Below are 27,586 nucleotides of genomic sequence, written 5' to 3'. Positions count from 1 at the left end.
ATTATAGATGGTCAATAAATAATTTCTGAAGTGGTAACTGTGGATGGAAATGGTGTCTGCAGATGATTGCCACTGGATAAGAGAGCTAAATGGGGATCCAGTTAATTCCTCTTGGTGCCTAGTACATAATGTGATTTCTATAATGGCATTCATGATAAGAAAAGTTATTTATTTCAGCATTCATGATAAGAAAAGTTATTTATTTCAGCAACAGATTTGTCATTTATTAAAAAATCAGTGTATAATAAATCCTATCATGTAATGTGTGGAGAGCTGTGCTCCTGTTGGTTTTATTTAGAAATAAGTAAGATTTAATTACTTTCCTGGCACCAGTTCATTACTTTTTCTTTATACAGAGATTAAAAGGCCAGTCTCTGGAATCAGAATGCCTGGATTTGCATCCTGAATCTGCCACTTACAAATGTGAGGCCTTGGGGAGGTAACTTGACCATTCTATACCTTACTTGCCATATCTGTAAAATGGAGGTCACAATAGTAACTTATTTATAGAGTGATTGTCTGGGGAATTATATAACTTAATATGTAAACAAAGTCTGACATGGTAAGCACCCAATGATTATTAGCCATTCTTATTGTTATCTGGTGGTTTGTTTACTTAAGAGCAGTTTTCCACGGTAAAGTTTAAAATGTCCACTCTTAATATCAGTTCAGTATGTCCAAACATAGAACTTTTTATTTTCCCTCCTAAATTTATTTCTCACTTTAGTCTTCCTCATCTCAGTAAAATTATGCCATCCAACCAATGATTCAAACCATAAAATCTAAAAATAAACTGCAATGCCTCCCTTTCTTTTTCTGCCCACGTCTAATACATTTCCAAGACCTGGTGAGTCTATCTCCCAAATACAACTAAAATCTGTTATGTGTTTCTTCCATCTCCAGTGACTCCGCTTTAACCATTGTTTGCCTGGACTTCTGCAAGAACTTCCCAGTTGGTCTTCCTATGGTTACCCTTGCCCGGCTTCAATTCATTTCCCTCATTTTCAAATGCACAGGTTAAATGTGCATTTAAATGCCAGTTCCACTGGCTAGGAACCCGTCCATAGCTCCCATGGTTTTTAGGAGGAAATCCAAATTCCTCATTATAGCCTACAAAGCATGCAAAGCATTCATGAGCTGTGGTTGCCCTTACCATTTTACCTCTCCAGCCATTTTCACCAATGTGGCTAGAGCCACATAAGCCTCTTTCTTTCCTTGATCATAGTCATCATTTTCTTCCCTACTGCCTTGCAGTCCTCTCTGCCTCAAATGCTCTGCCCCAACTCTTTACCAGGCTAGACATCTTATCCTTGAGATCTTCATTAGAATACTAAGTGCTTGGAGAAGGCTTCTCTGACCCCTCTTTCTAAGATGGCCTTCCTCAGTTATTCTCTCTCTTATCTGCTATCTGTTACTTCCCTGGTATTTATTATTTGCTTGTTATTTTCTGTTATCTGCATTTCTTGGTAGAAATAGCTCCATGAGGGCAGGGACGTTATCTACCTTTTCACCACTGTGACCCCTGTGCCTAGCAGAGTACGTGGCACAAAGAAATATAATATTTACTGGAAGAACTAAAAGACTAAATGAAAGCTATTGTGGCAAAAATTGACTTGGAAATCAAGAAACCATAGTACTCTCAGTGTATTCATTCATTCATTCAAGCATGTATTGAAGACCTACTATGAGTCATCCATGTGATTTATTAGGTGTTAGAATAAAAGATAAGCAAGGATAAAAGATAAGCAAGTCATTGTCTCTAATACTGAGTATAAATGAAATATTATAGAAATGCAGAGGAGGGAGTTTGGAGAACGAAATGGTTTAATGAGTGATATTTTAGCTGCTTCTTGAAGGATGAACAAGTTCACAGCCTAGGAAAGGAGAAAGCATTTTAGACAGAGAGAAGAGTATACTCAAACACATAAGGGAAGGAACCCAAACAGCAGGATTGTGGAAATGGATTATTGACCAGCTGGAGCAGTGGTGGGAGCTGAAGCAGGAAGAAGGATAGATTGGTGCTAGATAAGGCAGAGCTGGGCCTTCAGGAAAAAGGAAGAGAAAACCATCATGAAGAGTTTAAGTAATTCAACATTAACAGGTCTGAGTTAATTATAATTATAATAGAATTATATATAAATATAATCATAATAGAAAATAATGGAACTGGGGATGGAGAGACACAGTATGATGCTATTTTAATAGTTCAGGTAACAGATGATGGGGACCCAGACTTGCGTAGTAGCACTAGGAGTAGAGAAAAGTGGTTCTGTACTCCACTGGGCATTTTGTCCTAGCTAGGTCTCAATTTTCTTTCTGCAAAATGAGAGTTTTGACTAGATAATCGCTGTGATCCTTTTCAGCATCATGATCCCATACGTGCCTTAGAATTTTTCTTTTGTGGTAAATTTATCTGTCTGGTTTCCTAAACATGGAGAGGCCATGCCATCTACATCTTTTTATCATGTGTATATAGATAAGTGCAAATAGAATGGGCTGTGAAACAGAAATGGCCAAGTTCAAATCCTTGATCTACCACTTTATGTTAGTATGACCCTGTCAGTTATTTATGCATTGTATGCCTCAGTTTCTTCATCTGTAAATGGGAATATTAACAATATCAAATGTAAAAAGTTAGGAAGATTAAAAGAGACAATAGAGGTAAAACGTTTAATACAGGATTTGGTACATTTCCAGTATCTATAGTGACTATCATGATCATCACTCTTTCTACTTAACAGAGTGCTTATCACCTAAAAGATACTTACTGTATTCTTTTTTTTTTTTAACTTTATTCTTGATGAGTGATTGGATGAATGCAGTGAAAGAGAATAATCATTCAAGTAAATTATGTCAAATAAATCTCTATTAATTGTTTTCTTGATTATTGAATAAGATTGTTGTTAATTCTGTGAAAACAGATAAGCAACAGCTAAGTCTCCAGTGCAAATCTGCACCTTGCCATGTTTAAGAAGGTTCATTTGGAGTGACATATGTGATGAAATCAGAGCAGATCAGAAGAATATGTGGCAGAATTGCCTAGATTTTGTGACACTTTTCCAATTTTTTTCTGTTTTTGAAAATCCATAATAATTAAACTCTTGTGACTTTGTCATAATTTTTCACATATCATCCTGTTGAAAGATTTTCACATCATTCTTGAACTTGAACTGTTTATTTATGTGGATATAATAGACTGGCAATTTCCAGACTTCAGAGCTGCTTTAGTTAGAATGAGTTATTATTGTAGTCAACCCTGGCTTTTTCTGCTTTACTCTTTTAGAAGCACAAATATTATACATCTTCCACTACTTCCACTCCTTCTCCTTCATTTTGTGTTTCTCCACTTTGGGAGGATTTTAGAATGGAGATAATGATAGAGTGCACCATAAAACTATCCCCTCAATTGCCAATGACATCATCTCTTGTCTGTAGAACAGGAAGGGTGGAGGGATGTTAACATGGGCCGTGTCTGGAACAACATAACATTGGTTCAGGTCTATACACATCAAGCGCCTTAAGAGCTTAAAATGGAATTGGTATTACAGCAACATTCATGTTTGAAAACGGCATTTTACCAAAGGTAGGATAATACTGTCATCTTAAATTTAGCAGATATTGGGTTAGAAAAGCTCTGCAATCAATCCTTTGAAGAAGGAACACAACATTGAAAGGGAAGAGAACCTGGTGCTCATTTTGGCTTTTAAATCCCTCCTGTGTTTCATTATATGGTGTCTAGGTCCCCTTCTCATTTTAATAGTCCATGAGTTTTGGAAACTTACCAAAGATATTCCTATTTTAGTTCTTGATCTATTAAAATAATTTCAGCATCAAAGCGTTTTTGTGGCATATTTAATTTTAAATGCTTTGAAATCAAGACTATTTAGCAAAGGATAAAATCTTAGATTATGCTGCAGGAAAAGAAGACGGCACATTACTTCATCTGCCAAATGCAAAAGAAAAAAAAAAAAAAGATTTATTCCTGTCAACTGGAAAATAAATGTTCCAAAGATTGTAACCACATCTGTAACATATATGGATGGCCTGGAGGAAGGCTGGGGCACCCTAGTGCTCACTCAGCTGTTACCGTCTTCCCAGAAATTAGAGAAGTGGGGCTACTGGGGGTCACTCTTTCAGCACACTCCCTGTTCTCTGTTCTGTTGAAAGAGTTTTAAAGAGGAGGCCAGCTGGCAGCCATGGTGTGTGTTTGGGACGGGGGTGGTGAGATGAGGAGGGTGAGATGGGAGGAGGAGGCACCGGGGCAGAGAAAGGAGTGGGCAGTAATGGGGGAGGGAAGGGACATTTAGGGGGTACTCTAGTGTTGACTGATTTATTACAAAGTGTTCAAGGAGGCAAACCGTGCTTCCTTTTCACAGGAAAGACTCGACAGCTGTCCATGTCCTTCTTTCCTTGGACCCTCCTCTCTCAAATGTATCTTCCCCACTGCTGCCAAAATGAACTTCCTACCAAGAGGACTAGGTCAGGCCAGTTCCTGTTTAACATCCTTTAATGGCTCTCCTTTGTTGTCTGACAGCAGGAATAGGCAAACTATGGCCAGCAGCCCAAATTTGGCCTAATGCCTTATTTATTTATTTATTTATTTATTTATTTATTTATGGTTGCATCGGGTCGTAGTTGCAGCACGTGGGATCCTCGTTGCTGCATGTGGGATCTTTTCGTTGCGGTGAGCGGGCTGGAAGCAACCCTTTGCTGACTTAAGTGGCTGGAAAAAAAATTTTTTTAATATTTGATGACTTGTGAAAATTATGTGAAATTCCAATTACTGTCTCCATAAATAATGTTTTATTACGCCACGCTCATTCATTTTCATATTAGCTGTGGCCACTTTTGTAGAGTTGAGTCAAAGCCATATGCTTCTCTTAGCCTAAAGTACTTAGTATCTGGCCTTTTACAAAAAGAAAAAGTTTATCCTTCCCTGTAGGATAAAATTCACTGCTTTCTGACTCTCCCTTTATTATCCAGCAATAACACAGAACTGCCTGGAGTTTATTAGCTGTGCCCTCTGTCTGGAATGGGCTCTTTCTTTGCTGTACTCACCTCTACCAATAGAGGTGAGTACAGTCACTCAATCTCTAAGACTCAAGTCTGCCATGAATTCTTCTAAAAGGCTTCTCTGAGGACCCTTTCACCCCGCACACAGCAATCCTCCCACCCTTAAGGCTGGATTTTTTTTGTTTTGCTTTTTGCTCTTGTCTTAATCTCTGTGTACAATCCTATCAGTATTCTTGTCTCCTTACATTGTACCCTCTCTTAGTACTATCAGCTCCCTGGGGACAGAGGCCACATTTTATTCACTAATACATCCCTGGCATGAAGCATTGTATTTAGCCCTGAGTAGGTAAATGATAAAGGTTTGCTGACTGATAAGTGAATGCATACATCTCCCCATGACAGTAGTTCCTGGAGCTGCCAACAAAAGGGCTTTATGTGCCCTGGTTAAAAGTGATACATTCTAGAGGAATTACTAAATGCCCACCAATTGTGACATTCCATTCTCCTTCCTCAGGTTTTCTTCTTAAAATCTGCAGAGTCTATAGCCGTAGACTATGGTGAGCCCATTTATATTAGCTTTCCACTTAGGGAAAGGATTTGAATTTGCTGTTCCTTTAAACCCAATTCTGGGTACATTCACTGTACCAAGAAAAAAAGTCTAGGGCAGAACAGAAATATCATTCAGTGTTTTTAAACCTGCTCAGGCTGATAAAATTTAATGTTTCCTTTTGTCACAGAAATTAAAAATCAGGATGAGCATTACTTGCTGACCTTATAATTCTGCTCTCTTCACCAAAGTCACAGTTTTCTTAGATTAAAATCAAATCTTGCTATTGGTAACTTCAAATAATAATAACTTGGGAAAAATTCAAAGTTGGGTAATTTAATGCCTGAAGGGAGATTTCTTAAAGTGAATGCAATGCACGTTTTATGGAAATATTTGTGCCGTAAATATCAGTGTCTTCATGGTAGTAAAATCATTTGTTTTATACTTATGGCTAAAATTCACCACCCTTCCTCTTTTTTTCATCTTGGAATGGCCCTCTTTTAATGTGCTTTGTTTTAAGAATAATTTTATAGCAGGGTAATGGTGAAATAAAAACGTGTTACAAATTATTTTGCAACTTCCTCAAGTAAAATATCTGTAGAACTTGTTCATACCTCTGATTTTTTTCTACCTGATAGCACTTTAGTCCTTGAACAGTTAATTCTTATTTCTTTCCCAGTGTCTTCCTTTTAATGCAAAATGAAAAATCTAGATACTTTGCTTATTAAAACATCTTGTGGAAGTTGAATCTCTCTTGGAAACACTATAAGATTTTCAAACACCACTACTGCAGAACACTGCAGGACATGAAACCTCTGCCCTCTTTTTGGTTATTTTGTTTATCAAATTCATGCTGGACCTAGGGCTTGGCTTAGCTGAGCATTGAACTTTGGCTGTTTTATCACAAAATCAGGGTTCTTATCAACTTCAGTAAATTAAAGGCATTTTGTATTGCTGATAATCAGAGCTGTAGTTACTGTAGGTAGAAACCAGAGAAGATATCATTCGAATTTAAGGACAAAATTTAACTGGCATAAAGTTCCAAATAAAACCAAGTTATGAGAAAATAGGTAAAACCCCTCCCCATTTATTTATTTATTTATTTACTTATTTATTTAAAAAATATTATTGTTCTCTGTCCTATTTACTTACTGGTCTGGCAGAAGGCTATGGTATGAATGACATGTAGAATAACAGGAAAAACTACCAACCTCTTGAAATGAGGCTAGTCCTGACTGGGTCAGGGATTGGCCCTGGGGTCCTAAAAAGCTGCTGTGGACTCCTGTCATGGATTTCTATGCTGCTTAAAAAATGGTTGCTCCATCCAAGTGGGAGTAGAGGCAGTACAAACAATGTATCTTCCCTAGTTTAAGGATGGCACTTTACTTTCCAGCATATGCACTATACCTGCAGAATACATCTACAGCTCAGTTGTCTAAATGGATAATTTTTTCTAGAAGAGGTGATGCTGATGAAAGGCTAAGCAGGATCCTCTGAATGTTCGTAGTAATGTAGACAGAGTTCTTCAAGGTCAGTTTGGGCTTACATAAAATTGTGCCTTTGCCTACATATACCCCGTTATAATTTATTTGGTAATTTAGGGCAAACCTCACATTTATTCAAATCATCATGGTGAGGCAGTCCTGCTCTACAAAGCCTTTTCAGACCCTCAAGTAATAAGCATAAATCTCGAAATCCTGAAGAGGTGGTGAAGCTTTTTCCTCTTGGCTGGAGGTGGGAATGGAGGACAGTTTAAGAAGAGTGACAGAAAAGTCAAGGACAAAGAAGGTACAATATAGCAACTCTTCGCTACAACTTTAGAGAGGAAAATAATAGATACAAGATACACTGGTGGCATACACAATAATAGATACAATAATAGATACAAGATACACTGGTGGCATACACTGGTGGCATACACATAATAGATACAAGATACACTGGTGGCATACACTGGTGGCATTTCCTCTTTGAGTGGATTTCATAAAGTTACTTGATTTTTATAGGGGGGATTGCCAGACTCTTTCTAGAAATATAAACTGTCACATTTTATAATGCTGTGAATAATGAAATGTCCCTTTGTGAAAAATACTGCTCCATTAAATTTGAGAAGTCACAGATCCTGTTATTTTCCAAAACCACTGAGGAAAAGTACTTTGCACTAAATACTTCTGGTATTATGTGGACTAGGGAAACACTGGCTAGTCCTGAAGCATCTCTGTTGCTGTCTTCCTGGTGACTAGCCAGGGAATTGGACTCTCCTTGCCTCAGGCTGCCCGCTGGCTCCACGTGGAGATAACATAACTTATCTCTTGGCATGTTTTGAGATTTATAGTTTACTGAGTGCTAGGAATTCCTAAGAGAAAAGGGGCTTTTTCTATGGCATTAGCATCTTCAGACTTGTGAACAGAAAAAGAAGAGAGTGTCACTCATCATCTAGTTATACAAAGGGTTAAGTCGGAATCTACTGCAGTTGGCCCACCGACAGAACAGTGCACCCTGAGGGGAATACAGGATGAGGCATTCTGTGCTTTGGATAAACAGGCCCCTAGGTAGTTAAGATGCACATCTCAGGAAGAATTTCAGTGAGCCCAGTTTCTTGCAGAAAAGCACAAAAATCATTAATTTGAGATATCTATGTGATTCTATGTGATTAGCAATAATCTTTTACTAAGATGTTTGCTTGACTACCAGTATTTCCTAGCAAAAAAATTCATAGGTATACTGGCTCCTACCCTGCCTCTTCAGAGCAGTTTCTCAGAGCTACTGAGAGACTGTCTTCCTGGCTGTAGTCCTCAGTAAGACCCTGAATAAAACTTAAACTCACAACTCTATGTTGTATGTTTTTCTTTAAGTTGACAGACAGTATAGTGCTACTGTCTCTTAAGTTATTTAAATCTTTAAAATGGTCCTCATTTTTAAAGAATGTTTCAAGTGCTGGCCCTTTAAAAAAATATGTTTTATCAGAATGCCACAAACAGCCATTTTTTTCATAATTTTTTTAAAAAAAGAAGTATCAAAAAGCTGTGCTACATAATATCACTGACCAGGGAGCTCACATTCCAGCTGATGGTTTTAATAGTATGTAGGAAGATCCAAAGTCATTTTTTAAAAGCTTTACTTAAATATGCTTTATTATAATGAAACCTTCAGTTTAATCGAGGTGAGGGATCAGAAGCCCTAGAATGACAAACATGGTAGATTCTCTGAGTGCAGGGTGGTTTTAGAAATCCAGCCAACACATTATCAAGTCATATTACCACTGGCTATGCTTGTGCTTGGGACGGATTTTCAATATTATGAAAGAAAGAATTAATAGAGAATAATGTTAAATTAATAAAGAATAATATTCTAATATTAAAATATGGATCCAAAACCTCTTAACTTACATGTGAAATTGATCATATTTTGAGGTAAATTTTTTTTTTTTTTTTAACATTACTTCCAATTTCCAATGTACTTAACTTTTCATTTGTTTATTTTATTTTTATTTTTGGCTGTGTTGGGTCTTCGTTTCTGTGCGAGGGCTTTCTCTAGTTGCAGCAAGCGGGGGCCACTCTTCATCGCGGTGCGCGGGCCTCTCATTATCGCGGCCTCTCTTGTTGCGGAGCATAGGCTCCAGACGCGCAGGCTCAGTAGTTGTGGCACACGGGCCCAGTTGCTCCGCGGCACGTCGGATCCTCCCAGACCAGGGCTCGAACCCACGTCCCCTGCATTAGCAGGCAGACTCCCAACCACTGCGCCACCAGGGAAGCCCAATTTTTTTTTTTTAAGTTTTTAAATGTTACAGCTAAAATGTTGCCAACCAGCATGAAATTCTTTTGATGTGTCTGGAAGCTGATACAGTAGAAACTAAAATTTAAAAATATGTAGTAGGTAAGGTTAAATCTTTGGAGTGAAGACTATTTCAAAACAATTTTTTATAAGGAAAAATGAAAAGGCTGTTTAAGTTGATTTTCAAGTTAATTTTTATTACTAATACAATTTTGATTTTCAGTATGCATCTTTCAAATACAGTCTATTGGGATAAACAAAGGTGGAAATGTTAAGCTAATAAGCAGGAGAACATAGTCTATTTTAGTAGAAAAGGTGTGGACAGTGTAGATACTTCTACTTTAAAAAGAAATCAAATGTGAAAATCTACTTTCTCTTAAAAACAAACATTTCTACGGTTCCTCTCTAATTATAATAACTGAGCCTATTTGATATATTTTTTATCCAAAGTTTCAATTGATTAATGTATATATGTATATGCTTGAGCCCTAACTGTGTAGCCCTTTCCAATGTGGGTGATGGGGCCAAAACATGAGACATATTCATAGATAAATGGACTAGAATTGTGCAGTTATAAAACTTAAGATACAGGACAGTATTTAAATCATCTTAATAACAGACACTTCACACACATGCAATGATATATTTAAACTCAAGATGGAAAGGAAGTGCCAAATTAGTGTACTTTTAGAGAATGCTTTATAATCCATGGTAGAACAGAACTCTTTCTACCTGTGTGACTGCTACTAGTAGAAAAATGTCTTACAACACATGTGGTATATGTTTACAAAGCAACAGCTCTTCTCTAAAAAGGCTATTATTTGGAATATAAGACAAACTGATTTTATTTTTGTGAGAACAGTAGTTATCTAGGTATTCTCAAAAGGAATCCGATATCAACATGGCAACCTTAGCTCAAACACTAGCTTGAGTGTAAGCAATCTAACTTTACTCCTTTTTGAGTAAACTGGAGATAAATACCCATACATTTTGTGATGATTTGACAATGGCACTTCTGCTTTTCAGAATTATATCTGCAAAGTATGACTTCTTGAAACATTGACTTCTAATAAAAAATATGAGACATTCATTTCCTTGTGAATGACAAATGCATAACTTTCCTGCCATGTACTGTCTTTTTCTTGATGTCTAGAATAAATTCAAATAGCTTAATACAATGATTATTTTGATCTAGTGCATGCAAAGAGGGAGATGGCTGTTTTACAATAATATTTAAGTTTAAAGTGTCTGCTTCTCTCTATTTTGAGTCTAGTGAAAGTTTTAGTGAATAATATAATGTATATCAACTTCTGGAATTGAAGTATCTAAAATCTAAGGAGTAAAGGAAATAACTTCTAGCATCATAAAAGAAAGCAACAAAATAGGATATGATCCTGTCACACAAAATCTTTTCTGCTAAATTCTGCATATCGTAAAACATTGACATCTAGAATAACTGGACCACTATAAGAATTTTTATGTGGAGATTCCTGAGAATTCCTGACAGATTAATCAGTATACCAGACATTATTTTTTTAAGATTCCATAGGAACTCTTTAGGAATCAATAATTATATCTTATAATTTGAGAGAATTAATGCTGTATCAATTTAAGATAATTTAACAATATAACTTTAGAAAGTATTCTTCTTTTCTTAATAACTGAACAAATTAGTATCTGGGTGATTCCATTGCCAATAGAATTTACTGTGATTTCTTCAACTTTTTATTTCTTTGTTTCCAACATAAGGGATTACTTGTATCCTGGCAATTTTTTAAAATTTTATTCTGTGAAAGAGACCATCATAGTGATAAATTCAAGAGTCAAAAAAAGTAAAACACTAGTGGCAAGACGGGAATAAAGACACAGACCTACTAGAGAATGGACTTGAGGATATGGGGAGGGGGTGGGGTGAGATGTGACAGGGTAAGAGAGTGTCATGGACATATATACACTACCAAATGTAAAATAGATAACTAGTGGGAAGCAGCCGCATAGCACAGGGAGATCAGTTCGGTGCTTTGTGACCACCTAGAGGGGTGGGATGGGGAGGGTGGGAGGGAGGGAGATGCAAGAGGGAAGAGAAATGGGAACATATTGTATATGTATAACTGATTCACTTTGTTATAAAGCAGAAGCTAACACACCATTGTAAGGCAATTATACTTCAATAAAGATGTTTAAAAAAAAAATATTTAGGTGTTCTGTTGATGGAACAGCAATGTTTAGATGAGTAATAAAATATTTACATAATTCAAAAAAAAAAAAAAAAGTAAAACAAAACAAAATAATCGTATTTAGAAACCTAAGAAAGTTTTGAACACTCAAGATGTTTTCATTTTAAAATGTTCTCAATACTTGTTTATGATGTAAAATACTTTGAATTTCCTTGTATTTAATACTTTGTGGGCATGGCAGTGAGGAGCAGGTGTTTGACTGATTGTCTCATGGTCATGCTAACAAGGCATGGGTCATGGAATTGTCCAAGCAACTGTTTAACTTCCTTTGAACATCCTAATGATGTCTTTCTAAAGAAGCACCACTTGTTGCATAGGCTTCTGTGGCATGCTTTCCATAACTAAATAAATGGTCATGACCTACATTTGCATAATAACAGACACATCCTCTACCACTTCCTTAAATCCACTAATAGCTTTTTTCTTCACATCAACCCTCACTCCACGTAACACATAGCATAAAACCTGCTGCCCAACAATTCCTCTTGGACCTTTAATGATACATGTAGTGTGTCACCAGTGACCTCATCCACTCCTAAACTTAATCTGATATTTATATGATGAGCCATAAAAATGAATAATGCATCAAGGATCATTCTACAAATGAGAGAAACTCAGAATATCAGAGCTGTTAAGGATATAAGAGATTAAATAATCTGATATTCTCATTTGACAAATGAGAACACCTGAACCCAGAATCTATTCCTGTCTCAGGCTACTGGCTTTAAGTAGATTAAAAATAAATCCTGTACCTAAATCTTTCTATTACCCACATATTACGCCATGTACCTCAAAAATCCATCTGAAATGTATAATTGTCTTACTCTCAAATATTTATTTCTTTCTGAGAACATCTATATTTCAATTCCAAAAAACAAATATGAATTTTATCAGATTTTAAAATATATTTCAGAGAAATGCTTAAAATAACACCAAGGAAATCCTTTTTACGTAATTATTACTCATTGGCATATCCCCATTGAAAAATTCTCCAATGTTATATTCTTGCTGTTACTGCTAATGACAATTAGCATACCATATTTCATTAATTCCATGCTAGACTAAGGCACATACAAGAAAATACTTAATTTCATTTTAATTGAGAGAGTTTAGTTGCCTAGACTACTCCATATTAATGAAATAAATGGAATTAAGATTATGAATTACATGTAAGTGCCATCAGCACAGAAAATGAATTTTTCTTCAGAGAAATTCTCTATGCATCTGCAGAGAAGGAAGTGATTCACACTCACATGTGCATATACATACACACACACACACACACACACACACACATACAAACTCAGATAAATGACCTATGAGAACAAGCCAAGATCAAAAGTGAATCTAAATCTGTTGGAAAAGTCAAAACCACTGCAAAGAAACATTAAAAAAAAAATTATAAGTGGCACATGATCAGTTCTTCTAACTTTCATGTTTGGCGTCTCCATCCCCTTGGGTGTGGGTTATAGTTGCAACTGGTTACTGAAACACAGTAATCAGACCTGGTCTCCATGGACATTATTTCAGAATCATTTCTGGAAGGCTGCCTATAATATGCATATGGCACCTGTGAACCATGTTGGGAGTTGGTGGGCATACTATTATTGGGTAGGAATGCAATATTATACTCTTGCCTTCCAAATGAGCCCATATTGGCCTTCTGGGTTTGAGGGACATAGGACAGTCTTTCATTCCAATCCTCAGACGGCCCTGGAAGCACCTTCCTCCGAGCTGCTGAGACCACATTTGCCACAATGGATTCCTGAATGTTTCTGGGTCTGAAGGCATCATCCACTAAACCAAAAGAAGACTTGGCCGCTGCTTCCCAAGGAGTTAGTCTCTTGTTTGCTTCCTCTAGCCCATCAGTTGGTTTGCTAGAGTAGCTATAAACAGGCTGGTATACCCAAAGAGATGTTGTAGAGATGGTGGGTGGGACTGGTCTTCCAGGAAGAGAAAGAGAGCGTCCACTCTGCTAGAAATAATGAAAATGTTAATATATCTCATTCATGTTGGTTTATGCTGATTGACTATTATTCCAATGTATTCTCCACACCATTACCAAGCACTATAAAAATCAAATCCCCACAATGCTTAGTCCTAAAGCCAAGATAGGCTGCCTCTACCCGGTGTATTATTAGCACTGGTCTGGGACTTGGCCCTCATTTAGGACCTCCTCCTTGCTCTCCTTTTCTGAACCCATAGCTCCAATTGCTACCATCTTTCTTAGGCATAACCACCATGGCAGGTGCTCCATCATCACTGGGAGCCACCCTTACTTCTGTCTGCACTCTTCATATTCATATCTACATTCACAGCCCACCCTCATTCTAATCCTGTTTTCCTGATACCAAATAAACTTAACATACTGATAACTCTGGAAACAGACCATGAGCTACTGGGCTTTGTACTTTTCCCAAGTGACTTTTAATATGTTATATTGATCCACTGAATATAGCAAAAACAAAGAAAAACTACTTAGATGTATTCAATATTACTGGTCTGATGGAGTAAATCGCCTTTTTCCAGCCAAATTCTTTTTATACATTCGTGAAAATCACATCGATCTTTATTTCCTGAGTGTGGTGTATTGCCCATATCTTGAAGGAAACATTTCAGCCACGTGTTTCATTTGTGCTTTGGTTCCTTTTATGTGTATTACATTCCTTATTTCCTTGAGGGTGTGTGTCCCTGAAATATTCCCTTGTGTATGCAAAATGTTCAGTTTGTCTAATATGCAGAAATATAACTCACTGAAAGCTCTTTTATTCTCTCTTTTTACCCATTCTGTATTTCCAGGGACCTTGAAGTCTGGTTATATACATTATATTCTCACACATTCCCATTTGCATGAGACCCTTAGACAGACTCCTGGCAAAAAGTATCAAAGGCACACTTAAGAGAAATGAGTCAACTTGGAAGTATCATAACATTGTGTTTCTTGAACAAAAAGCATTGCCATGCTTAAAAATGTGTTCAGATTCTATAAATGGTTTCAACAGCTTTTCTTTCTTTATCAAGTTCTTAAATTTAAAATGAATAGCAACACCTGGATTTGGACAAAATGTCTCAGAATAAAATGTTTAGGTATTTCTGTTGTTGTTATTCCATTAGGCACACAAAGAAGGTAGGTGGTTCAATCTTGGTTTGCATATAAAGAATAAGGGAGTCAATATAATGAATCTTGATTCTCTCTTTTCAGTCATTAAAACTTTAGTAATAATGGGGAAATTTCCTGGCAGTCCATTGGTTAGAACTCAGCACTTTAACTGCATGGGGCCCGGGTTCGATCCCTGGTGGGGGAACTAAGATCCCTCAAGGGATGCAGCCAAAAGAAAAAAAAAAACTTTAGTAATAATGGTTGACTTTTAGCAAAAACTTGTTTTCATTAATCTCCTTCTCTTAATCTAAATCCAGTAAGTCACTATTTAAGGACTTGGTTTCTATTCCACATTGTTAGTGCATTGTTTTCATTCATTTATTCATTTAACAAAAATTTTGTTGAATACCTAATGTTTCTAGGCACTTTCCCATGAGCTAAAGATACAAAGATGCTTCAGATAAAGTCCCTCTCCTCCATACAATCCAGTACAGTTTTTAGCTCTACAATTGTGAGTTAGTCAATCAGAGATCAATTTAGAGAACAGACTCTTTACCTATCTTGACAGGACCAATAGCCAGTTTTGTACACTGTGAGAAGTATTAACATTCAGCATGATAAAGAGGAATTAGCTCTTCTCTCCCACAGTATGTGTCTATGTCTCCCTTTTGTCCTTATCTCTGGAAGAAAGAGAACAACATTGGTCTATAGAGTCCCTGGGACGCTTTTCACATTCCAATGATATCTGTTTTCCATCAGATATAGCACCTGCTTTAGTCTGGTCTTTAAAACAATAGAGACTTAAAGGATGGCAACAAAAAGACTCAGGTCTCCACAGAAATATAGGAGAGGCTCCTGAATATACATACAGGTAACTAACATCACTGGCTAATAACTGGAAAAATAAATAATTATCAGTATATTTGGAAGTATTAAGTACAATGTGAAGGCATACACCTGAGTGATAGGGCATGAAAAACACTGGATGAAAGAGATAACTTTATTTTCTGGTCTTTGTTCTACCCACTTAGTTGGGAAATCTTCAGAAGAATGGAATCTTAACAGAAATGTAAAAGTTCAAAACACTGTTGAATGATACTCTAAAAACAAAGACATCAGGGATTGTTTTTCAGCTAAGGCAAAAAACATTAATCAGTTGAATGTGGGGAGAAAGGGTAAAACTTTGAAGTATAATGTTGAAAGAGTAAGTCATAGTTTTCTGAAGAGAAATTTAAAATAGCATTGAAGCTTTTAAGAAAAGTCTCATGTAGAATAGACATATGCCAAACATAGCAGCAGTGCAGGTCGTAAAGGAAGAGTGCAATGACCTCAATGAACAAAATGACAATTGCTCTTCTATATACTCCTCAGGCTGCCAAATGTGACTTCATGCTCCTTTAAATGCTAACAATAGAATAAAATTACAAATTGTCTTAGGTTAGAGATGCAACTGTGGTATAAATAAATAGTTCTTTAGGTACATTTTTGTTTCTGTTCATGCCAAAAATATTGCAGGCCTCTAGTCTCTGCCTGCACCCAAACCCCTAATTCTAACATATTACCCCAAAGCAATTTTCACATCTTGTTCTTCGGTGCTATTTCCTTCTGTCAATCTCTGTCCCAAGGCTCATGCTGTTCTCTGCTTGGCTGGCTAAATGAAGCCATGTGATCTATCCTGAGCCAGAAATGACCAAAGGGACCTGAAAATAACAGAAGTGTTTCTTCTGTTTTGGAGTTTGGATATCTGATGGTAGAATCCTAGCCACACATGGGTTAGATTCTGGGTTGGAGTTTCTATCTTGGGTTGTATTATTATCAAAAGAATTTAGTTTTGATATGAGAGCACTTAACTGTAACCAGTTTGTTAACTTCGTTATTTTTTGTGTATTATTATGTATGATGTGTCATCAAAATGCTTATTTCTTTTTGTCTCCTACTACCCTTTAAGTTTTTTTAATGAAAGAAATTTTTTCACTGCTACTTGATGAAAGCTTAGCAGGTCCCGTGACATTCTGCTTCCTTTTAGGACTAGTCCTATCATTACCTTAAGTTACCCAAACCACTTTAATTCAACATAGAATATTCCAGCCACTGGAATAACAAACTCCAGTCTCCTCTTAGAGTTAAATCTCCTCTCCTTCCCCAACTGGGGCCCATTTCAGGAGGATCACCTTCCTTCAGGGAAGGCACTGTGGTTGGCTTCTTCATGCTTTCTTCCTCTTCCTCTCCTAGCTTGCTAACCCTGACTTCCAGCCCCCCTGGGGTTAGAGTAAAAGGATAGAGAAAAAAAGAGCAGAAAGAAATTTTTACTTGATTTGGTAACATCATATTCTGGCTTTTCACTCTCAGAGCCAGGGAGGCCCAGAGAAGAAAACTTTCAAGGGCTATTTGAAGATTCTTATTCCTATCAGATATCTCGTCTGTAGTCCTCGGTTCATGCCAATTCATCTCAATTCTAGGGGTTAACGTGTAACTCAATCTGCACCCCCTAGAAAGCTGTCTACCTACCATTGTAGCTACTAGGGTCTGTTTGCACCCTTGGAGAGGCCCCAATACAATCCCATCCAGTTCTTCCTTACTCCTGGCCTGCTCTGGTCCATGGGGAATGCTCACATCATTTGCCTTTGGGAGTGCAGCAGCAGATTTCCTGGTTCTTTGCCAAAACAATTTTTCAGACCATCTCTCACCCTGTAGATATCCTGGGAGGGAGTCAGACTGACTGCAGCCCACCCACTCTGACCTCCCATCCATCCGCATGCTGACATCTTGGATCAAGTTCCCTAAGAAGGGGAACTTTGAAACTCTTTTCTCACAAGGCTGGAGGTGAGAGAGTAGGGCCCCCCAACTCCACCTACTCCAAACACACACCTTGACCTGCAGCATTCCAGAATTCCTCCTCACAAAATGCTCTCTCCTTACCAGACTCTGACCCCCTTTAATAACCTGGACCTAAGGAGTTCAAGAATTGTGGTTTGCTATTCTGTGAACACACCAGAGACACTCATGTCTACTATTTTCTTTGTAAAGTCTGTGTTTTAACCTGGAATCTCACTTCAGTGTGCAGCATCTCTTATATTTGAGGGCCTTGGGGGAAACTTCCACTTTAATATTCTGTTATATAACATTATCATTTTTCAGTAGAGCATATAGTTCTTTCTCTTATTTTTCTTTTTAAAATGAAATATAGGTTAAAAATAGAATGAAATGTGTTTTTTTCTACTAATTAATTTCAAGAAATTTATCTAATAACTTCAAATAGTCTTAAAAGTTGAAACCTTATACCGCGCCCAGGCCTTGCCCTAGAGAAGAGGCCTCACTCGTTTCCAAGGCATCTCAGGCAGTCCTTAAGTGCTAATCGTTGAGAACGTCTTCCTTATATTGAACCAAACTTTGCCTCCCATAACTTTACCCCATTGATCCTGATAACATAAAATACATCTACTGATACTCCTCTCCAGCCATTCCTTCACATATTCCCAGCTGCTTCCACTCTCTCGGAACACCTTCACCACCTGATGCTCTTCTTCACTTTTCCAACTAAGGGGAAATAACATCTATGGTGTTCATTACCTCAAGTTTTCTGCATCCTTTTCCCCCCAGTTTGTTAGATAAAACTAATGCAGATATAATGTCTTGATCTCCTTAAGTAGATGTACTTATGGAAACACAATCTCCAAAAGCAAACCCATGAAGATATCATTCAAACTGACTGAGGGGCCATGTCATCTGGCAGTTGGCATAGTTAATATTGCACGTCGAACAACAGTCTCTGTGTATTTAGACCAGTGTGCCATTTAAGTGTTGAATCCATGAGAGTACGTGTCAGTCTTTAGCTAGTCCAATAAAATGCATGCAGTAAAGGCTGCAAATATTCACACTGAAGTCACGAATCACCTAGTGTTATGTATTCCCATCAAAAGGATAAACACGAAGGAAGCATTTTTCTGCTTCTGCCTTCAGCAATAGCCAACACTAGTAGATCACTTACTGTGTGCCCAGTGGCGGGTGCTAATTGCTTTGCATGGAATATTTCATATATTCCTCATAACAACCCCATGAAGTAGGCACTTTTAAGATCCCTATTTTCCAGATGAGGACAGTGACACTTAAAGAGGGTAAGTAACTTCCGCAAGGGTAGAAAGCTAAAAAGTGCTGGAGTGGGGGAAGTTGAACTCAGGCAGTCTCATATCAGGGTTCTTAATCAAATACATATGACACTGTACTTGCAATGCAATTGTTTTGAAAAAATATCTTTTCAAAAAAAGATTTGAATCCAAGCAAACTAAATGGAATGAGATGTTAGAAATTTTGGAAAGGGTCATTGAAATCTTAAGTTTGGATTAATTGATACTGGTATCTTGCCATTTGTCACAAGCACAAGTAGGCGCCAGTGAGTAGGGAATATATCACATGAGATGCACTCCCTCTCTCTGAAGGTGAGACACCGGGCACCCTGCATTCAGGTCAGCTGAAAAGCTCAGAGGAGCGGGGGGGGGGCCTTTCTCTGCTTAACATGAACTATCTTTTATGTCAATTAGATGTTGACTTATCCACATAGCTTGTTAATGAAGCAGCTTAGTGAGCTTCCTTGTTAAACTGTCCAGTAACCAGTTTAGCTTCCAGGAAACACTTGACATTTAAAAAAAGGAAAGGTCATCTGAGGTTTACCCAGGACAAAGAAGTGAATTCTAAAGCAATGCAAATAGCCCTAGAAGCCAAAGAAGTTTAATGTGATATATGTTTTGAAGTTCAAACTGTTTCATACCATAAACCTTATAAGCTAAAAAATTCTCTTGGCTGAAATCCTGCTTACACATACACAGTAGAGAATCTCCAGCTGACAAATGTTATTTCAACTCCTTTGACTCCTTTCTCTCTAAACACACATGATCAGTAAATATTCATCACAAACATATACTTTATCATAAGCAGATTCCAATAAAAGCCAACAGGAATAAATGGCATTTCTTTTGACTTATAAATCACTGATTAGAACTTCTACAAAGCAGAGGTCCATGAAAGGGCACATGAATAGAAGAAAGCACCAGGCATCTGCCAGTTTTCCATTTGCTCAGATTAAAATATTTGGAGTGATTGTTGACTCCTCCCCATCTCTTACACTCCACACCTGAACTGTCAGCTTTAAAATACATCCAGCATCTGACTATTTCTTACCATCTCCATTGGTACCATCCTGGGCTAACCCACCATACTCTTTTGCCTGGATTATTGCTATAGTCTCCTAATTAGTTTCCCCAGTTCACCCTTGCTCCTTTAGTCTAGCCTCAATACGGCAGCCATATTGAGAATACTGTTAAAACCTAAGTCAGATTATGTCACTTAGTCCTCTGTTTAAAACTCTGTCATCCCTTCTCATTTCACAACAGGAAACAAAGTTCTTTCATTGACCCACAAGGCCCTACAAAATCTGCTGGTTTCACCCCTCCTTACACCTCTGGTTTCACCTCCTGCTGTTCTCTCCCTCCCACTTTGCTCCAGCTACGCTGGCCTCTTTGCTATCCTTTGAACAGATCAGGTACCCTCATGCCTCAGGACGTTTATACTCGCTGATCCTCTGCCTGGAGCACAGTACTGCAGATATTAGGGTGATCCTACTTCATTTCCTTCAGGCCTTACTCAGATATCTTGTGATCACTGTTTGGCTATTCTCAATCTCTCTCTCTCTTCCCCCCACCCCCAAGATTCCCTATCCCCCTTCCTTGCTTTATATCTCCCCTTAGGCTTATGCCTGTCTAACATAATAAATGTTTATTTAATTATTTTGTTTATCTGCTTCTCCCTACTAGAATTTAGCTCCCATCTAAAGTTGGGGTTATTCCAATCCAAAAATGGGCAGAAGACCTAAATAGACATTTCTCCAAAGAAGACATACAGATGACCAAGAAGCACATGAAAAGCTGCTCAACATCACTAATTATTAGAGAAATGCAAATCAAAATTACAATGAGGTATCACCTCACACCAGTTTGAATGGGCATCATCAGAAAATCTACAAACAATAAATGCTGGAGAGGGTGTGGAGAAAAGGGAACACTCTTGCACTCTTGGTGGGAATGTAAATTGATACAGCCACTATGGAGAACAGTATGGAGGTTCCTCAAAAAACTAAAAATAGAATTACCATATGACCCAGCAATCCCACTACTGGGCATATACCCAGAGAAAACCATAATTCTAAAAGACACATGCACCCCAATGTTCATTGCAGCACTATTTACAATAGCCAGGTCATGGAAGCAAACTAAATGCCCATCGACAGACAGGATAAAGAAGATGTGGTACATATATACAATGGAATATTACTCAGCCATAAAAAGGAACGAAATTGGGTCATTTGTAGAGATGTGGATGAATCTAGAGACTGTCATACAGAGTGAAGTAAGTCAGAAAGAGAAAAACAAATATCGTATATTAACGCATATATGTGGAACCTAGAAAAATGGTACAGATGAACTGGTTTGCAGGGCAGAAATTGAGACACAGATGTAGAGAACAAACGTATGGACACCAAGCGGGGGAAGCGGTGGGGGGGATGGTGGTGTGATGAATTGGGAGATTGGGATCGACCTGTATACACTGATGTGTATAAAATGGATAACTAATAAGAACCTGCTGTATAAAAAAATAAATAAAATTAAATTTAAAAAAATAAAGTAGGGGTTATTGTTTTATTCATTAAGACATCCCTTGACCTAGAATGGTGCCTGCCAAGTAGATGTTTAGTAAGTATTTGTGAAATGAATGAATAATAATTTCTATATCAGCTGCCATAATCAGGAAATTCAGTTATCTTCACCAAACTTTTTGGTCCTGTCCCAAGATGTAGCCCTTCTCACATGTCATTTACATGTGATGAGGGACTCACTCATATAGACCCATCCCACCACCCCCAATACATGCACACCAGTATGCACACCAAGACGTGTTTGGCAAAACAGATAGGATTAATCAATGTTTATGAAAAATCAAATTTTCTAAACAGGTAAAAGATTTTAACGTGCTTCAAATAAATGATTTGCATTTAGGTCAGTGGAAGTGTAAGGGTTTTAAACTGCTTTGATTCCCCAAATGAGAAAAGTCTTAGAAAATTATTCATGAATCCTAAAGACAGCCCAAAATCTACTTGTAAGATTTAAAAGTAAAGACCAAGAAGAAAAAGATAATGGAAATTGGGATGGGTTAGAGTTGGAGAAGAGAAAGCTGAAAGCTAATTTACCACTTATCATGAGATTGCAAGCAGGTGTAGGAAATGGCAGTTTCTACTATCTGATCTCTTAGGGGCACTTCCAGCTCTAAAGAGTTTTCAATTACAATTTTTCTGACAATGGAAGCAGGTCAACATTGGAAGGAAGTTCTCCATAAGGATATAGAATTCCATTACCTAGAGATCTTTAAGTATAGGACAAATGCTCCCTTGATATAATTTAGATACAGTTAAGTAGTCAGGGGGATAAGTAGAATTTTAAGGTCATTTTTGTTCTAGTCTCTTAATAAGACAGTCTCTATCACATATTCCCTGCCTTCTCAAGTGAACCTTAAATCTTCCTGGTGGAAGAAGTGGAGTTTTTGGAAATTCTGTTGTAGCTGTCTCTTATCTAAAAAATGGAAGTGTCCATTTTTTTAAACCGAAATCAGCAATATTATTCTGCTTACCAAGAGTAGTGCACATAACCAGGACTAATAAATTGTACTATTGAATAGAAAAGTAGCCAAGTAACCATACATTGCTTAAATAGTTCCATGAATGCAATAAACGTACTTAGACATCAAAATAAGAGATAATGTCTTGTAGCTAGAGCTTCTCATCTTGGCTTTGCCATTAACCATTTATCTTAATTCATCTTAGATTAACTATCAGATTAAATTTTTGGTTCTAAAACAATAAACTTTAAAAAATTTTTATTTTAGATTTGAAGGCAATCCCTTTGTGAGAGAGGCTAAGAGTTGTAACTGACAGTAGAAGCCAGCATGTTATATTGGAAAGAATGTGAATTTGGACATCACACTGACCGGGGAGTCCTGCCTTTGCCTCTTTTTACCCATATGATCCAACCTCTCCCAGCCTTACTTTCCTTGGTTGTAAAACGGCAAGAATGCTGGCTACTGTTTCAAGATTATGGGTAGAGTAGAGATTGTGTTTATAAATCAAATGCCACGTAGCACAACAGATTATTCTTGTTATTGTGAGAAGAGTCTGTGAGGCCTTAAAAGGTGTCAGAGACCTGGCAGAACCTTTTGTTCAAGAGGCAACTGCATAGGCAGGCTCCTGCCCTAGGATAAAAATAGGAGGGAGCTGCCTTTGAAGTGGCATTAGCACCACACGCCTCAGATATTGCTGTGCCAGCCACTGACTCCCTCCCACCAGAACGCCGGCAGCAGGGCTGGCCAGAAACATCGCCACTGACCTCATCTCTCTGCTAGCTCTGGGTGGGCCAAAGTATAGACTTCTTGATCTTTTTTAACCTTCTGTTATAGAAGAATAAAAATAACCACCTTAATTTAAGGTCACGAAGACTGATGTTAGGCAGGAATCTACACTTACACTTCTGTGGTCCCTTTCATCTTAGAAGCAATTATAACAATAACTAAAGTGTACAGAATTTTTACTATGTACTAGTCACAGTTCTAAGCACTTTTTGTCTATTAACTCATTTAATCCCCCCAACAATCCTATAATCCCCAATTTCTGCAAATAAGGAAACTGAGGCATAGAAATTAGGTGATTTACCTGAAGTCACACAGCTCATTTTTGTAAAGGGAAATTGAAGAATTAAGGCCATAGATAATAAAATTTTATCTAAATAATGTGTTTTAAGGCATTATATATGTTAGTGGAAAAAAATTACTGCAGCAGCAATTTTTACCCTCTCATTTTCCTCTATCCTCAGAAAAGAAGTATGTCACTCTCAAAATTATAATCTGTGAAAATACTCCTGTTAATATAGTCTGTATTATATTTAAGTAGCTGGAATTGCCATTTTAATTTTTTATAATTCTTGGGGAAAAGCCTTACTTAAGTGTATTTTTATAAAAGTCTAATTTGGTTTGAACATAAAAATAAAATCTTTTAAACACATTTCAAAATATTTTCTGAAAAGAAGTTTTCTCTCCTCAGAAGATTTAAACAGTAAAAGTTATATAGATTTCCCACTATTGAAAAGAATGAATAATAGATAGCAAAAGTTCAGCTCTCATCAATTTCTATAGAGAATTTCACAATAAATAAAGGATGCTGATCCTGTATGAAATAAATGAATTTTTGACCTTGTGGGAGGTTTTTGTAGAGAAAAATTATCAATGCCTGGCATATAGAAAGCACTTCATAAAAGAGAGTCATGTGTATTAGTATAAAATTAATACTTATACTATATCCCTAATTAGAATTATATTTATGATAAATTATAAAACCCATTTAAAATGGTTTAACTATGTGAATATAGCTTTAACTGTCCATAATATTCTAAACACCTTCTTTCCTGAAACAAATCCAGGCAACCATCTCCTCCCTCCCTCATTCACAAAAAAAAAAGTTACCATGAGTGTGCATTTATCCCTAGAAGGAAAGTAGGGATAAGAGATATTTTTTATAGCTTATGTGCCTGCTATTTGAAGTGGAGCTAATATCCCTTAAGCAAACTCATTTCCCAACTAGAATGGCTTTCTCAGAGGAAAATTTTGTCAGTTAAGATATTAAGACCAATTCTTAAGATATGTGTGGGTGCTATAGAACAACCTTGCTCGGGCCCTCTGCATGATAACATTCTCCAAATTTCCTACTGGCAGCTTTTTAGGCAATCCTACTGTTACAATTCCTTATAACATTAAAAAAAACCGGAAAATCCAAGCTGGTTAATGGTAGTGACAGACACATCAACAACTACACAACACGTGACATTATTTCATAAGGATGCAGAGGATACAGCATGAAGAAAACGACTTAACTTGATCTTTGTAACTGTTTTTCTATCCATTACGTTTTTAAACTTATTAAATAGATCCTTTGATTCATATCCTGGGCATTGGGGAAAATGTTTAACCTACTGTTCTTGGAAAGTTTAAGATTTCTTTTTCAATATTTATTTATACTGTGTTAGTTTCTGTTGTACAATAAAGTGAATCAGCCATATGCATACATATGTCCCCATATCCCCTCCCTCTTGAGCCTCCCTCCCATCCTCCCTATCGCACCCCTCTAGGTCATTGCAGAGCACCGAGCTGATCTCCCTGTGCTGTGCTGCTGCTTCCCACTAGCTATCTATTTTACATGTGGTAGTGTATATATGTTGATGCTACTCTCAACTCGCCCCAGCTTCCCCCTTCCACCTCGTGTCTTTAAGTCCATTCTCTATGTCTACATCTTTATTCCTGCCAGAGAGAAACACAAATACCGTATGCTAACGCATATATAGGAATCTAAAAAAAAAAAAAAAAAAAAATGGTACGGAAGTTTAAGATTTAGTGCCAAATCATATTTATGTTTCCTTTGTCAAAAACATGGCTCCAGAGTGATGTTTAAAATTAGGAATAAAAAAATATAACTCTTCATCTGGGAAATCACCAACTTGTTTCCTTAAGTGCAGAGTAGATAAAAATTTTGCTTAATTGCCTTACCATATCTCTCTGGAACAAGTGGTACATTTTATTTAATGATAACTTTCTTGTTTGAGGGAATTTACACAATAATTTCATATATGTCGATTCATTTTAGAGACACAAGAACGCCATAAAGTAAGTGGGAGTTTCAAATGAGTGATGGTTTTTCAAATGAAGAGATAAAAGACCACTAAGGGGGGCTTCCCTGGTGACGCAGTGGTTAAGAATCCGCCTGCCAATTCAGGGGACAAGGGTTCAAGCCCTAGTCCAGGAAGATCCCACATTCCATGGAGCAACTGAGCCCGTGCGCCACAACTACTGATCCTGCACTCTAGAGCCCACGAGCCACAACTACTGAGTCTGCGCACCACAACTACTGAAGCCCACGTGCCCTAGAGCCCGTGCTCCACAACAGGAGAAGCCACCGCAATGAGAATCCCGCGTACCGCAACAAAGAGTGGCCCCCGCTCGCCGCAACTAGAGAAAGCCCATGCGTAGCAACGAAGACCCAAAACAGCCAAAAATAACTAAAAAAAAAAAAAAAAAAAAAAAAGACCATTAAGGGGGAAAATAGATTAAAGCAGAGTGTACAGTGATAGTCCTGATGGTGTGCTTTTCAAATGCAAATGGGAAATACGGAAACATCTTTTATCAGAAGTGTCCCAGGTACATTTCTTCAAAATTAGGAAGCATTTACTTTACTTGAAGATACTAATCCCAGGTATAAATGTAATTACATTAATGGTTCAAGGGGATGTCTCATAAGGTATTAGGATGCTTGTCTACTTATCAAACTTTCAAAATTAGAGAGCAAATATTTAATTTTGCCCTTGACATTAGTTATTACAGCTTTTCCTATTGGCATAACTTTCTTAATGCACTTATAAAATGGCAATATGTAATTATCTAGACATAACATTGCATATTAATACTACAGCAAATTTTTCTATGTGGGCCACTCATTTATTCAAAAGGTCTCATTCCTTATTATTTCCCTGACCACTCCCCATTCCCAAGTTCACCTTCATTTTGATATGATGTTAGGTAGCTATTGCTACCAATTGCTAAATAATTGTTTCACTTTCAGTATTGATTCATACAAATGCATAGACGAATTAACAAAAGCCTTATGAACTAGCTAACACTTCATCAACCCTCTAAGCCACTTTGGTTGTGTAGTCTTAGCCTAATATAAAAGGTAAATTCTTCTGGATGTACTAACATGTCTAGGCCATCATAAATATACATTCAAGATTGAGAGAAGAGAAGAGATCCTTCAGTAAGATGTATGTTTGAAGTTCTTAAGCAACTATCCATTAAAGAAAAGAAAAATGCTGGGGAAGGGATGGAAAAAAAATGTCCAGAGCTTACCTATTTGTAAAAAGATTCCTTACTTATACCAGTCAAAAAGTTCCTCTCAAATCTGTTTTGATCTGTTTTGTAAATATTGTGAGACTCTTTCTGATAGTGGTATTCAGATTTTCCAGTTTCCCCATTCCATTCTTGTCCTTAATCTTGCTTCTTTCAATATTGGTAAATCTAATGAGGATAAGTCCCTTTTAAAATATAATTAATAGATCAGCGATGATTGACCACCTGGAATCACACATGCTAGTGACCTAGGCTAGAGCTTTTGTGTGTTTTAGCTGGGAGGAAACTTATCTCCCAATTCCTTCATTTAAAGAGCCTGAAGGAGGTGTGGGTAGGGGGAGCAGCTCTTACAATTTCTCACTGTGGGTCGGATAGTCCCAGATGAAATCCAACTTTGATGTTACAACTAGTTGTCTAGACCAGTACATTTTTTGCAAAAAAATGAAATCTAGATGAGACAAAATGAAGTCTGACAATGCAATGCATCCCCATGATACACTGATAATTAAACATCTATGCACCATTCACAAAACAGGATTTTCACTTTGCCCGTGGTTGACAGTGGTAGGTAGAATATTACAGAAGTTTGGAAAAAAAAAAAAAAAAAGACAACAAAACAGAGGTTGAATAGTGAAAGCAAAGAAGGTAGATACTAAATGGTTCTTTGTAAAAAATTGCTTTTTGTATGAATGCATAATACGTTTGACGTAATTTCACAAAATGGAACATGTGCATTTTAAGAGCAAAGGATGGAGATCTAGTGATTCAGGTGAAATGATAAGCAAAGAATAGCAGAAGTTCTGCTTTACAGAATTGCAAGCCCTTTTCTTACTTTACTCCAGCGTGCCTAATGGCTGCCCTAGGACTAGAGGTGTCTCTGAGTTTCAGAATGCTCTCCATTCTCAGGAAGTATCTGTGCGTGTGTCAAGA

At 37.3% G+C, this 27,586-nt stretch overlaps 1 protein-coding gene across 1 annotated transcript in view; it reads right to left on the bottom strand.

Moving 5' to 3' along the window:
• Positions 1–12,976: 12,976 nt before the first annotated feature.
• SYNPO2 (synaptopodin 2) overlaps positions 12,977–27,586 on the bottom strand; it is a 167,532-nt gene continuing 152,922 nt past the window's right edge. Inside the window, exon 5 of the mRNA XM_068543363.1 lies at positions 12,977–13,546. Coding sequence (XP_068399464.1) covers positions 13,004–13,546 — 543 coding nt within the window. The 3' untranslated portion in view covers positions 12,977–13,003. The remainder of the gene's footprint in view (positions 13,547–27,586) is intronic.

This window comes from Eschrichtius robustus, chromosome 4 (genome assembly GCF_028021215.1).
Source record: "Eschrichtius robustus isolate mEscRob2 chromosome 4, mEscRob2.pri, whole genome shotgun sequence".
In the NCBI taxonomy this organism is placed as follows: domain Eukaryota; kingdom Metazoa; phylum Chordata; class Mammalia; order Artiodactyla; family Eschrichtiidae; genus Eschrichtius; species Eschrichtius robustus.
Note: the sequence above shows the minus strand (reverse complement) of the source record. Positions and strands in the feature narration are given on the sequence as shown.